We start from the raw sequence: 14,826 nt of genomic DNA, 5'->3' as shown, positions 1-14,826 counted from the left end.
GTGTGCTGAGTCCCAGACCCTCTCACTCTCTCGAAACCAGTAATCCACCGCTGGAACATCCGATGTCTCGCCATACCATGGGAATAGTGGTGGTTGGTGACCTAGTATGCAATGCGGAGGTCCAACTTCGTAAACACAGTGGCACCACGGAGATGTTCAAGGGCAGCAGGGACGTTGTGAGGTTGGAACAGGGAGCGTTGAGAAGCAGTTTGGAAAGCAGTCGTCGCCCCACTTCAGGACTTCCCCCGTCTTCCAGGAGATTACAGGATTATGCTGCTCTAACCACTGGCACCCTAAAACAATGTCAGCGGTGGAATCCTCCAGAACCAGCAGATGTTGTTCCTCTTCATGTAGTAGACCCACCCGGAGTAGAAGTGGACCCACAGATCTGCGCACTTGACGACGGCTGAGAGATAACCGGTAATTGAGTGAACTTGGTAACTGGACGGAGTGGCTGTCGTTTTGAGCTTGAGTTGGCGGCAGAGGGAACCCGAGATGAAATTCCCGGCTGACCCAGAGTCGAGGAGAGCAACAACCGGAAGAGAGACATCGGCAGCAGTAAGAATTACAGTGGTTGTGAGTGGTTTCATCTTTCTAAGGGACGGAATGATGGCACTCACTAATGGACGAGGAGGGCGGACAGGGCATTCTGTGATGGAATGCTCCGGTGTTCCACAATAGAGGCACAACTTCTGAGTCAGCCGCCTCTGCCGCTCAGACATGGACAGTCGGAAGTTGTGCACCTGCATGGGTTCAGGGGCTGGTTCTGGAGGGCTGACAGGCTCTGGTCGGTGGAGGAATGGGGAGTTAAGCGGCTGGCCCTCGTATTCTTCCACACATGACTGTATCCGAGTGGCAAAGCGAATGGACAGCTGAATGAAATGCTCGAGTCCAATGGTGTCCTCGTATGCAGCGAGATGCAACCGCACCCGAGGATCCGAACCTTGGCGGTAAGTTGTCAGCAATGCCATCCACTCGAAGCAGCCAGTGTACGGAACTGAACTGCATATTCGGTGATAGATCTTGTACCTTGTTTCAGGTGATAAAGTTGTTCACTGATTTCAGAATCCCACGATGGTTTTCCAAACAAAATGGTTTATTGACAAGATACTTAGAATAGGAGATTCAGAGAATGTAACACTGGAGACGATGGAGACGATGGAGACGATGGAGACGATGGAGACGATGGAGACGATGGAGACGATGGAGACGATGGAGACGATGGAGACGATGGAGATCAGGTACGTAGCGTTGTAGAGTCCTTGAGGTTTGTGTAATCCAAACGAGACCGGACGGTGACTGAGTGTTTGCGTGGTGCTTAAGTAATGGCTGTGATGAGGTGATGATGATCTTCAGGTGTGGGTGATTAATACTCAGGGGTAGCTGTGCGTGGTGCTTGGGAGTGGGTGGAGTCTGGCGTGCTTGTGACATGTTTACAGTAGCCTACAATATTTGATCAGACGAGTGAAAAAGTTCTGCACTTCATCCGCTTTAAATATGACACAGAGCTAGAGTAGAGCCATAGGATTTCATATATTTGAACAAACTATAGCATTTATTTAGAAAGAGAGATGCGTGAATCATCTGCACGATGCGTGTCTCTGCCTAGTGAAGCTGCGAGAGTCCAGAAGGTCAAAAACTGCGATGGTGAATCTGCGTTTTTATTATCCAACTTAGGCCTGAACTGATCCTTCAGCCGTTCATTACGACTCATTTCTGAATGGATACAGCGGAGTAGAATATGTGTAATATAATGCGTTTTTTTAAACACCAAACATAAACATTGCAGGCCAACCTGGAATGTATTTTTAAATATGAAATAAAATAAACGTTTGTCTTTTTTTAAAGTTCTATTGCGTTTTATGAAGTTTGAGCTGCCTCATGCGATTCCAGTTGAACGGATAAAAAAGTCACGTGATTCCTGGCAGGGAACATAGTGAGCATCAACACTGGCTTTTGGGTTACAATAGGGGAACTTCAGGGAACTAATGTTCCCCTTCAGTCCGTCTCTCGACGTTGTGTAGAGAGACTGACTGGGGGTTGATCTTGAGAACCTACCTTCTCCGAGATAATTAATTATAAAACGCCAATGGGCTTGGCGAATGGCACGCGCACGCCAGTCTCCGCCCCGTACATACGGGTATAGAGGAAGATGACGGCGTTCATTCACTCATCCTTTGTTCTTTGGAACCTGTGTTTGGCATGCTGTCAACACTTTACTCGACTTCGAGAATTTTTTACATCTGCTGGATTTACGACGCGGAGCAGCAGACTTCTCCTTCTCTGTGGATTTCCCCTGGGCTTTTCGGCAGAAAGCTACAGACCTTAGAGGTAAGTTCCTGCGGCTACGAGCATGTCACCTACTGACCGACTTTAAATAATAAAATGACTCAGGTCCCAACCGCAGAAACAACAGACAGTCAAAGTACAAATACAAAAATACTCTTTATTAATAGGCCAGCAAGTGCTAACTGGGAATGTATCATGTAGGGGCAAAAGTTTACTAAAATGACATCTCTGAAGAAATTTAGAGCAAAGGTTCAGGTTCGGTGACTTCTCAGAAGTTCACCCAGCTGTCCTCTCTCTAGGAAGTCGAACAAACACGTCCAGAGGGTCATGGCAGTCGTCAGACCCACAGGATGAAGTTACGGTACTCTAATCAGCAAACAGCAAGCGTTGAAGAAGGTTCGAGGATAGCCACCATCTTCCGGATAAAGTCAACTACTGGAGCCACAGGATAGGTATTTCTGGGGCAGGAAAGCAAGCGACCACAATGAACATCAATACCACAGGCAGAAATTAGACACACATTCACACTGTGTGAGAAGTTATAGTTACGGCCCTTTAAAGGACATTAGAGAGCGTTGAGAAAATCCAGCTGCAGTACACCGGTGGTCAAATAGAGAAGCCGGGGAACCTTCGCTTGCAGAGCAGGGGAATACGTTGACCACAATGGCAGCAGCACAAGAACCACCAGGCAAGGAAAAGGCCTCTCTCGGGTTCCAAAGAACCAGTTTTTATCTCCTTCAAACCCTCATGGCCAGCTGTTAAACAATTAGTCACTAATTGCAATCATTAGCAGCAATGCAGAGGCAATAATGAAATTACAGGAAGTATCGTCCACAGAATGGGTTCACATTAGCAGGGGAGGAAGCACAGTCCAAATATGGCTTGATAATAAAACAGGAAGCCGGTTGCCAGGTTTGTCCATAAATAAAAGTCTAAAAAGAGTCATGTTGGGCAATTTAAAAAAGGTAACAAAACCCACTACAAAAGTGATCGCACAAGCACAGTGAATAACCACTACAACTCAGAGTGTCAATATATAAATGCACACAGGAAACATGACACAGCACACAATAAGGCCCTAATGTCTCGAACTAAAAAAATACTGAGTCAACCCGTGACACATGTCTCGTAGCTGTGTCCTTGGGTGCGACAGACTCATCCTGGAGTCTGACGGCCATGATACCTGTGTCACTGACTTGGTGCTCAAGCATGCTGAGGCAGGTTTTACTGATTCGGCATGTCCCGTGTGTGCGGATTTGGGGACTCCTATGGATGTCACTCCATCAGCTTCACGCTCGCGGACCGTCCATACCCCTTCACGCTCACCTGGTTCGTCCCCTACGAGCGGCAGACGGCCGTCTCATAGTGACAAGACTTCGTACAGGGATGATGACTCCATCTCTGTCGCTGCATCGGACAGCTGCCTGCTGGCATCGGATGCGGAAGACTCCTCTGATCTTCTGTCGTCAGGCAGTCGAGCTCCGCAGGAGACTGACGCTGAGATGTCGGCCATGCTCTCCCGGGCAGCCGCTTGCATCGGGTTGCAGTGTGTGGTTCAACCCTCCCCGAAATGCTCGCGGCTGGATGCGTGGTTTCTGGGGTCGGGGCGCAGCCAAAAACAATGCCCCACTCTGGTACCATTCTTCCCGGAGGTGCATGATGGCTTAATCTTGAGCAGATGAGAGACACCCAAAAGGCCTGCCTTCTGGATGCGGCCATCTCGCAAGCAGGGCTGTTTGGTGATACCGTGGAGGACGTGGCGCAGCAGTTCTCCACGGTCCAGAAGCAGACTGAGGCGATCAAGCAGATCCTGCCACGCCGCGACGTGCCCACCAACAGGTCATCACGGTCCCGAGCGCAGCCTGCTTCCCAGCAGACCCGCCCTCCCGCGGCGGCCCCTTCAGTTCCAGGATCCTCCCAGAGGACGGCCCACCCGAGGCGTAGACCCCCGCGGAAGAAGGCATCTGTTCCCCGTCAGCAGACTGCCAAGAGGTCCTCTAAGCGGCCCTGACGGACCCTGATGGGACGAACCTGGGGGAGATTTCACTGGGCCCGATCCTGGCCTTACCAACGCTGGGTCGGAGAAGGACGCTGCCTGCCGCGTTTCCATCGAGTCTGGGCCCTAAAATCGAGATGTCAGCCGGGTTTTACAGCCCGTACTTCATCGTGCCCAAAAAGGGCGGGGGCTTCGTCCCATTTTGGATCTGCGCCTCCTGAACAAGCACCTACACAAGCTGCCGTTCAGGATGTTGACGGCCAAGCACAGGAGGACCTGTTTGCCTCCCCGGACTCCACCCATTGCCAGCTCTGGTACTCCCTGACCGAGGGTCTCCTCGGCACGGATGCCTTAGCACACAGCTGGCCGCGGGACAAGCGGAAGTACGCCTACCCCCCCAGTGAGCCTCCTTGCACAGGTCCTGTGCAAGGTCAGGGAAGAGGGGCATCAGGTTCTGGTAGTGGCGCCCTATTGGTCCAACCAGACCTGGCTCTCGGATCTAGTGGATCTGAAGAGGGCCCCCCCATGGCCCATTCCCCTGACGTAGGACCTTCTGTCGCAGGGGAAAGGCACGGTTTGGCACCCCAACCCGGGCCTCTGGAACCTCCATGTCTGGCCCCTGGACGGGACGAAGAGACCCTGAGGGGCTTGTCGGTAGCGGTCCGGGAGACCGTCTTACAGGCTAGAGCCCCCCACTAGGCGGTTGTACGCCTATGAGTGGCGCCTCTTTTCGTCCTGGTGTTCTCCCTGGGAGGAGAACCCACGGAGTTGCCCGGTCGGGTCAGTGCTGGCTTTTTTACAGCAAAGACTTGAGAGTAATCTCTCCCCATCCATATTGAGAGTATATGTAGCCGCTATTGCCGCGCATCACGATCTCGTGGAGGGTAAGTCTCTCGGTCAGCATGACCTGGTCACCAGGTTCCTCAGGGGCGCGAGAAGGGTGAATCCACCTCGACCTTGCTCCGTACCCTCTTGGGACCTTAACGTGGTCCTACAGGCCCTTGGTACGGCCCCGTTTGAGCCCCTCGGAGATGCCAGTCTTCCTCATCTGTCGATGAAAACTGCACTCCTGACGGCGCTCGCCTCCATCAAGACGGTGGGGAACCTACAGGCATTCTCCGTGTCCCAAGGGTGCCTAGAGTTCGGGCCCGTCGATTCTCACGTTGTCTTGAGACCCCGTCCCAGTTACGTGCCCAAGGTTCCCACCACTCCCTTCCGGGACTAGGTGGTAAACCTGCAGGCGCTCCCCTCAGGGGAGGAAGACCCAGCCTTCAATGTGTTGTGTCCAGTACGCACACTACGCCTGGACCGCATCTGGACCGCACACGGAGCCTCAGAAGCTCCGAGCAGCTCTTTGTCTGTTTTGGAGGACAGCACCCGGGGAGGGCTGTCTCCGAACAGAGATTGGCGCACTGGATTGTGGATGCCATCACGGTGGCATACCAGTCCCAGATCGCCCATGACTGCTCGCAGTGAGAGCCCACTCAACTCGGAGTGTAGCCTCCTCGTGGGCACTGGCACAGGGCGCCTTTCTGGCAGACATCTGCAGATTTTACAATCTCCGCCTGGAACCAGTTGCAGCCCATGTCCTTAATGCCCCCGGCGTTTAGGGAAGACTCCTGGTTTGGTCGGTAACAGACTGAGCGGAGTCGTCTGTTGGAACCAGGTCCGGTATAGGTAGAGTCATCCTTACTCAGGTAGACTCCTGTACTAGGGCTAGAGCCCCATACGTAGTGACTCCCCTCTGGGTCGTCCCGTGTGTTGAATTCCTCACTCCTGATTCCCCGATTGGTTAATCTGTGACCTCCCCGCCGGTGGTAAGACCACCTGGATTTGTCCTGGATGTGCTGACACCTTCTGTCGCATGTTGTTCTCCCCACCAGTGAGACCATGTTAGTGTCTCCACATGTAACCTCCCCTCTGGGTAGGATGTGGCCTCCGTAACAAACTCTTCAAAGAGGAGAGCATTGTTTCTCCAGTATTCGGTTCCGGACAGCCCCTCGCTACTAGAGTCGTACGCCACTGTTCATGATTTCCGTAAGTACAGGCTTCTCAGTATGACCACTACTATGTTACTGGGAGATTACATCTCGCGGTAGAACTCTTGTGACTCGCTAGCCTAGTCAGGGTCGCTCCGTCGTGATACGGTGCAAGCGCTGTGGTGTATAGATAGATCCCCAGTCAGTCTGTCTACACAACGTTGAGAGACCGACTGAAGGGGAACGTCTCGTTACGTCTGTAACCTCCGTTCCCTGATGGAGGGAATGAGACATTGTGTCTTCATGCCACAACACTGCGCCGAACCACTGCAGTGACCAGGAGTGCCCTCTCAGGTTCCTCTGTATAAAGGGTGAGTGAATGACGGCCGCCATCTTCCTTTATACCCGTATGTACGGGGCGGAGACTGGCGTGCGCGTGCCATTCGCCAAGCCCATTGGCGTTTTATAATTAATTATCTCGGAGAAGGTAGGTTCTCAAGATCCAACCCCAGTCAGTCTCTCTACGCAACGTCTCGTTCCCTCCATCAGGGAACGGAGGTTACAGACGTAACCGAGACGTTTCAGTGCACTGGAAGATTTTGTGAATAAGACTATCTAATCAAAAACATTACGCTCAAAACATTTTCATGTTGTATTATACAAATTTTTTTGTATCATGATCTATCATTACACTCCTAATATATTTATTCTTAGAAATAAATAAACTGGTGTTGCAGTTTGGCTTGTGACTGCAACACAAAAGGGTGAACAAGAAACAAATAAAGCAAAAATGTTTATAATAACATTCTGGTGAAAAAAACCTGGACAACACAAAACATTTAAGCCCTGATCAGTTTGTCCAGAAGGTAAAAGAAAGAGTTTCATGTATTGATATATGTTGATGTTCTGAGGAGTTCAAAGGCACATGCCCACACACCCATACCTGCAAAGTCCAGGACAGAAAGAATCCAACCAACACACATATTAGGGAACTTAAATGACCCCATCAAGCACATGTGTTCCCAAAAACCCTAATCACTGATGGACAACGTGCATCAACGTCCATCAGGAAAATAACATGGCAAGACCTTGACATCTCATATGAACTAATGAAAATCTTTCTGTTTTCTAGTCTGTCTGAGTGCAGTATAACAGAAGAAGGTTACAGGTGTTTGGCTGAAGCTGTGAGATCAAACCCTTCACATCTGATAGAGCTGGATCTCACTGGAAATGATCCTGGACCATCAGGAGTCAAACTCATCTATCAGTTAATACACGACACAAACTGTGCACTGAACACTGTGAGGTGAGGACTATATATCCAGTTGTTTTTATATGGTTAAAGTGTATTCAAATCTTTGCAAAGCTTTGAATTACACAAATGCGATGTCATTTGTAACAATAAATAATCATTTTAAAGAGGTGATGTGATGTGAACTGATCTTCTGTCTGTAGATTCTTGAAGAATCCAAAAGCAGAAGCAGCTTGTGTTTATCTGACTGGTGTTCTGGGTGTGAATCCATTACTGCTAAAAGATCTGAATCTGAGTGACAATAAACTGGGAGATCTATATGGAGAGAAACTCTCGGCTCTATTGATGGACTCTCATAGTAAAGTGGAGAAAATCACGTGAGTTTCATATATACAGTATAATACACCTTCATACATGTGTGTGTTATAAAGATCTGATGATGATGTTATTGTGTTTAGATTGAATAACTGTGAGCCGACAGAGAAACAGTGTTCAGCTGTAGCTGCTGTTCTCTCCTGTAAAACCCTCGTGAGAGAGATGAATCTGAACAACAGTCGTCTGATGGATTCAGGACTCAAACGCATCTGTGACAAACTGAAGAATCCTCAGTGTCAACTCCACACACTCAAGTGAGTTCAGCGATCACATCATCATACACACTCCACAGAACACAACAAACATGACACTATTATGGAGAAGTACGAATGTAAGATTACTAGTGTTTGTTTGATGAGGATAATATCTTCTTTAATAACTGTTTTACAAATACTGAGAGTTTGTAGGACATATGTAGACTTATACATAGATGTCCTTTAAAGTGAATATGATAACTAATAAATATAAACTACACTGATGTGTGTTATAGCTTCATCTATAGAGATTGTGTAGAAATGTCTTGTAGTCTCTTCCTCTGCAGTCAAATCATTGCAGTATTCTTTCCTTCTGGTTAAATAGTGAAGGCTTTCATTTCAATTTCTTTTCATAGTCTGTCCGAGTGCAGTATAACAGAAGAAGGTTACAGATGTTTGGCTGAAGCTGTGAGATCAAACCCTTCACATCTGATAGAACTGGATCTCACTGGAAATGATCCTGGACCATCAGGAGTCAAACTCATCTATCAGTTAATAGACGACACAAACTGTGCACTGAACACTGTGAGGTGAGATGTGTTCAAATAAAACAAAATAAATCATGCAGGTCAGTGATATTGTTTTAGTATTATAATGGCACATTGTGTTGATGAATTCAAGATGAAAGAAATGTCAGTCAAATTTTCAATATTTGTTCTATATTTTTGATAATATTTATTACATTTGACTTTTGTAACTTTCTGTTTTCTGCAGGTTATTGAAGAGTTCTTCTGCTGTGGAAGCTGTTGAGTATCTGACTGAAGTTCTTGGTATAAACCCTTTACTCCAGAGAGAAGTGAATCTGAAGGATCATAAACTAGACGAGTCAAGAGTGAAACAGATCTCTGATCTACTGAAGGATAAACACTGTAAAATCAACACACTCACGTGAGTTTTTAGTTACGTTAAAACAAGAAAACTATAATATATGGAAGCCCTGGACTGCAATAAAGAATGTTTCTATTCAAAAAATGTGTTCTCTAAAAAAAATATTTCTTCAAAAGTTCTCACAATTTACTCATTTCTTTCCTGGTTTTTAGTTTTCTCTAACGAGAGCCCACAAAAAAAATATTTGCTGGCCAACAATTAGGCATGAAATACCAATATTGACCACCACGAAACTGAAATAGAGATTGACTTCTTTTCCCTATTGTGACGTGTATCCAAGTGAAACGGTTTCTGAAAATGTAGGGCGGGGCTTTATATTGCCCTTCCCTTTTTGATTGGTTGGTTGTAAGTTGGGCCTGGAGGGGAGGGGCTAAAAATGCCTGTACTCAAGAAAAGGGTAAACTAAGTTCAAGATTATTTTACTTACCCTATTGTTAGAATTTTTGCTTGTTTTAAACATAAATGTACTTAATTCTCATATTTTGTTTCATTAAACAAGACTAAATATCTTGTGTCTTTTTCCTGGTAAAGTAAACTTATCTTGATTTAAGAATTTCTTAATATTTTTACTAGAAAACAAGACAAAATGCTTGATAAGAAATGATTTTTTTGCATTAAATCGTGTGGATGCTCTCTTAAGTTTCCAGAAATGCTGTATTTTACAAACTCAATCGTATGTTGCTACGAAACGTAATATGGTTCAGTGGCAATTTATCATGTGCTTAGAATTAAAAAATGTATTAATCCTGACTTTATGGAGCAGTTTCCCAGACTAGATTAAATGTAAGAGATGATAGAAAACAACTTAAACTGACATACTGTAATATATCTGTGCAATTTTTTTGTCTCAAGATTCAAGAATGTTTTTTTTAAAGTATATTTTTAAAAACAATTAAAATATCCTAATTTAACTAAGGCCTAGTCCTGGTTTAAGATTATCACTGTCCAGGAAACCATCCCTTAAAGTTTAAACCAGGGGTCCCCAAACTTTTTTCTGCAAGGGCCACATAATTCTCCCCGTCTTTAATGGGGGTCCGGGTCAGTTTGTAACAGAAAATGACATGGGCCGGAGGTACTACTTGAATTATTGTGGAGATTTAATTATGATTTGAAATGTATTTATTACGCTTCCTAATGGTAGAATAGTAAATTTTGTTATGTACCGTACAGACAAATTATTACTTTTCAAGAGATATAACTTATTTAAAGAGAATTGAAGTGAGTGAAATTCGCTTCATTACAGACACGAATTCGCATCATGGAAGGGCTTCTGACGCTCGGTCACGGCCCATTAACACGGTGCGAATTTTCGCCAAAATTCTGATTTTTCAACTGCCCCAAATCACGCGAACACTCAATTCGCATGATTCTCGTCATTCGCGCCGCAAGTAGGTCATCGCGTCTTTGCATTGACTTAACTTGTAAATCACTCTCACCTTAACGCTTCATTCGCGTTTGGTGTGACACACTATAAGGCATTGTTCAGAGGGCCGGTCCAAATAAAATAAGTTCTAAGAATGACTCCGTGTAGCCTACACATCACAGCAGTGTTGACTTGTGTGTGTGATTGTAAATGATCTTTTTCTTGTCTAATGTTTCAGACTGAGGGATTGTGGTCTAACAGAAGAAAGTTGTACAGCTTTGTCTTCAGTTTTAAGCTCAAACTCCAGTGTGAAAGAGCTTGACATGAGCAACAATAATCTACTGGATTCAGGAGTGAAGAAACTACAGAAAGGACTTGAACATACCAACTGCAGACTGAAGAAACTCAGGTAACTACATTAAGAGAAGTAGATGCTTAGCTTTCTTTATTAATACAGAAATTATTGATTGTTGTTGTTGATTCTGTCAATAGTAGTAAGAAATATTGTTTTTCTCTAATAACCTGAAAGAAACAATGCACTGTTTTAACAATCTAAAGTATCAGTTTAATATTTCAAATGTCTGTTTTCTAGTCTGTCTGAGTGCAGAATAACAGAAGAAGGTTACAGATGTTTGGCTGAAGCTGTGAGATCAAACCCTTCACATCTGATAGAACTGGATCTCACTGGAAATGATCCTGGACCATCAGGAGTCAAACTCATCTATCAGTTAATACACGACTCAAACTGTGCACTGAACACTGTGAGGTGAGATGTGTGAACTAAATAAGAGAGCAGTGATTCAGCGAAGACAGAGAGACAGAGAGAGAGACACAGAGAGAGAGAGACACAGAGAGAGAGAGAGACACAGAGAGACACAGAGAGAGAGACACAGAGAGAGACACAGAGAGAGACACAGAGAGAGACACAGAGAGAGACACAGAGAGAGAGACAGAGAGAAAGAGAGAGACACAGAGAGAGAGACACAGAGAGAGACACAGAGAGAGAGACACAGAGAGAGAGACACAGAGAGAGAGACACAGAGAGAGAGACACAGAGAGAGACAGAGAGAGACAGAGAGAGAGAGAGACAGAGAGAGACAGAGACAGAGAGAGACAGAGAGAGAGACACAGAGAGAGAGAGACACAGAGAGAGAGAGAGACACAGAGAGACACAGAGAGAGAGACACAGAGAGATTTTTTGATTTTTGAAACAACTTTATTTAACAAGACAATTCCATTGATCCATCTAAACAATCAACTTTAGATTAATAACACATCAAAAATGAGTTCCCCTTCAAATACAGTACAGATGATATTATTATAACACCACTGCAATTTAAAAGACTCGATGTCATTCATTACTTTGTAATACTTATATTCAACACCAACCCTAGCTTTTAAAAAAGCTTTAAACATAAGTACAACATCTTGACCATTTCTATTCTCCATTCTATTTCTCCTTGTGATGTAAATTGCAAGTTTAGCTTGCCCAACAATAAAATTAATTAACTGCCATTTTATTCTCAGTTGTTGACCATATCTCGAACCCAAAATAAACACATTAAAAGAGAAGTTTTCTTGAAATCTTAAAAACAGATCTTTCAATAAGACAAAAAGCATTTCCAATCTAACACATTCTGTAAAACAATGAAATACTGTTTCTCTGGTACCACAAAAAACACATTTGTCAATGACCTCAGCATTTATAACAGAAACAAAAGCATTAATAGCTATAGCCCCATGCAAAATGCGCCACTGCAAATCCCCGGTTTGCTTGTTCAATGGTGGTTTGTATATCACCCTCCAAACTGGTTTATCCTCTTCTTGTAGCCTAAATTTTTCTCGCCACACCGTGTCTGTCTTCTCATTTAGTGCCACTTTGTTTAAAATTTTAACAAAACATTTATACAGTACTTTGCCTGCAACCAAACTCAACTCCAAATCAAGCAACCCTTTTAAATTCAGTAGTATACCAGACATACCCTTTAAATCTGGTGAAATACAAATTTTCGGGAATGGATCTCTCGCCTTTGGAACCAGCCTTCCATTACCAAGATTTTGCAACATGACTAATTCTTCCTCTGTTAATCTTCCTTTCCATGTTTTTAAAATTAGCTCAGTTTGACGAGAAGACCTCTGGCCTAAGGCCGTGACCAATGCAGACACATCACTTAAGTCAGGTCCTACAACATCAATTAAGTCTTTCATTTTTACCATACCGGAGCCACATAATCTTCGCGTAAGACCTGGAAAACACTCATTTGGTAAAGCAAAACGAGCTCCTTTGACCAACGGCTCCTCAAGCAACCAGAATAAAGAACCCGTCTCTCCATTCCTGATAAAATTAAAGTGTCCCCAAATTTTAAAAAGTCCACGGTAGAAAAACGGTAGGTCCTTTAGGTTCAGCTGCTTATGATCCATGAGTAACAGAGTGCGGTCAAGTCCAAGTCCATCAGCTTTCTGTAGAATAATCTGAGCAGCATTTCTCCATACCAGATCCTCAGGACCAGTTAATAGTCTCTGGATGAATTGCAAGCGAAAAGTTGCTAGTCTACTTGAAAGGTGCACCAATCCTTGTCCACCTTCTTCCACAGGCAGAAAAAGTACACTTTGGGGAACCCAATGGAGCCGATCCCAAAAAAAATTAACAAACAGACTTTGCAACCTGGAAAGCAAACCAGGAGGAGGGTCCACACATGTCATTCTATGCCACAATGATGAGGCAGTCAAATTATTAACTATTAACACCCTTCCTCTAAAGGATAACTGTGGATGTATCCACTTCCATTTCTTTAATCTACCCTCTATTTTTTCAGCCACACCAACCCAATTTTTTTCTTGCGTGACAGTATCCCCAATAAAGACTCCCAGGTATTTAATTCCTCCTTTTTTCCAAGTTAAACCACCAGGTAATAATGGTGGACTCTTCTCCCATTTCCCAACAACCAAAGCATCACTTTTACTCCAGTTTACTTTGGCAGCAGATATGCTTCCAAAGTCTTCAACAATTTTAACCAGGGAGTTTATATCTTTCTGTCCATTAACCATAATCATAACATCATCAGCATAAGCTGATATTTTATGCTGCAAGTTGTTATTGGGTAGTACTAGACCTTCTATTCTAGACCGCAACTTATTTAACAATGGTTCGATTGCCAAAGAGTACAGCATTCCAGATAGTGCACAACCCTGTCTAATGCCTCTACTTACTTTAAAAGGGGCGCTCAAACCACCATTGACTTTTAGCATACTTTCAATGTCTCTATATAGCACTTTAATTATTCCAATGAAACCTGGGCCAAATCCAAAAGCCTTTAGAGTTTTCCAAAGATACTGGTGCTCAACTCTATCAAATGCTTTCTCTTGATCAATGGAAATTAGTCCTATATTGATACCCAAAAGCCCAGCAACTTCCATTGCATCCCGAACCAAAAAAATATTATCAAAAATAGACCTAGTAGGCACACAATATGTTTGGTCAGGGTGTATGACCTGCCCCATCACCTCTCTCAATCTATTGGCCAGAGCCTTAGAGAAGATTTTCAAATCAGAGCACAACAAGCTCACCGGTCTCCAGTTCTTAATTTCTTGCAAGTCGCCTTTCTTTGGTAGAAGAGTTATCACAGCTCTCCTACAACTCAAAGGTAGAGAGCCCTCAACTATGCTCTCATTGAGAACACCCAAGAAATCCTCACCCATCACCTGCCAGAAGGCTTTGTAAAACTCAACTGGAAGACCATCAATACCAGGCGCTTTTCCGCCCTCCATGTTCTGTATTGCATTCCAAAGCTCTTGCTCACACAAAGGCTTCTCACACACTGCCTTTGACCGTTCCTGTAGCTTTGGTAAACCTGCATAAAAACTAGCAGACATTTGTTCATCTTCATCATATTCACTCCCATACAGTTCACTGTAGAACCTTACAGCCCGCTGTCTTATTTCGGACGGCGCTGTCAGCTCTTGCCCATTTTCTGAGCGCATGGAGTGAATAAGTCGACTCTGGCCATTTTTCCTTTCTAAATTAAAAAAGAATTTGGACGGGGCATCCATTTGTGTGAGATTTTGATAACGGGACCTGACCAAAGCTCCCTTTGCCTTCGTGCCTAGTAGGTCCGCAATACATAATTTTTTGGACTTCAAGGCATCAATACCACTCTGCTCTCCAGTGACCTCTATTAATGATTGTAATTCCACAATTTCAGCTTCAAGGTTTTCCATTTTTTGTGCTATATTTTTAGAAACATTAAAAGTATACTGTTGACATAACAACCTGATTTCAACTTTCCCATAGTCCCACCACTGACGTAAATTCACGAAACACTCTTTTTTAAATTTAAATTCCTTCCAAAAAAAGATAAAAACCTCTTTAAAATTTAAATCACTCAACAGAGAAACATTAAAATGCCAATAGGCACTCTTTGACCTAATAT

At 44.4% G+C, this 14,826-nt stretch overlaps 1 protein-coding gene across 1 annotated transcript in view; it reads left to right on the top strand.

Moving 5' to 3' along the window:
* LOC306895607 (uncharacterized protein) overlaps positions 1-14,826 on the top strand; it is a 130,969-nt gene that overhangs the window by 69,844 nt on the left and 46,299 nt on the right. Inside the window, exons 23-29 of the mRNA XM_079458977.1 lie at positions 7,397-7,570; positions 7,720-7,893; positions 7,975-8,145; positions 8,502-8,675; positions 8,860-9,033; positions 10,635-10,805; positions 10,989-11,162. Coding sequence (XP_079315103.1) covers positions 7,397-7,570; positions 7,720-7,893; positions 7,975-8,145; positions 8,502-8,675; positions 8,860-9,033; positions 10,635-10,805; positions 10,989-11,162 — 1,212 coding nt within the window. The remainder of the gene's footprint in view (positions 1-7,396; positions 7,571-7,719; positions 7,894-7,974; positions 8,146-8,501; positions 8,676-8,859; positions 9,034-10,634; positions 10,806-10,988; positions 11,163-14,826) is intronic.

The sequence above is a fragment of the Barbatula barbatula genome, assembly GCF_947034865.1.
Source record: "Barbatula barbatula genome assembly, chromosome: 6".
Lineage (NCBI taxonomy): Eukaryota > Metazoa > Chordata > Actinopteri > Cypriniformes > Nemacheilidae > Barbatula > Barbatula barbatula.
The sequence above is the reverse complement of the archived record's forward strand: the minus strand, read 5'-3'. Positions and strand labels throughout refer to the sequence as shown.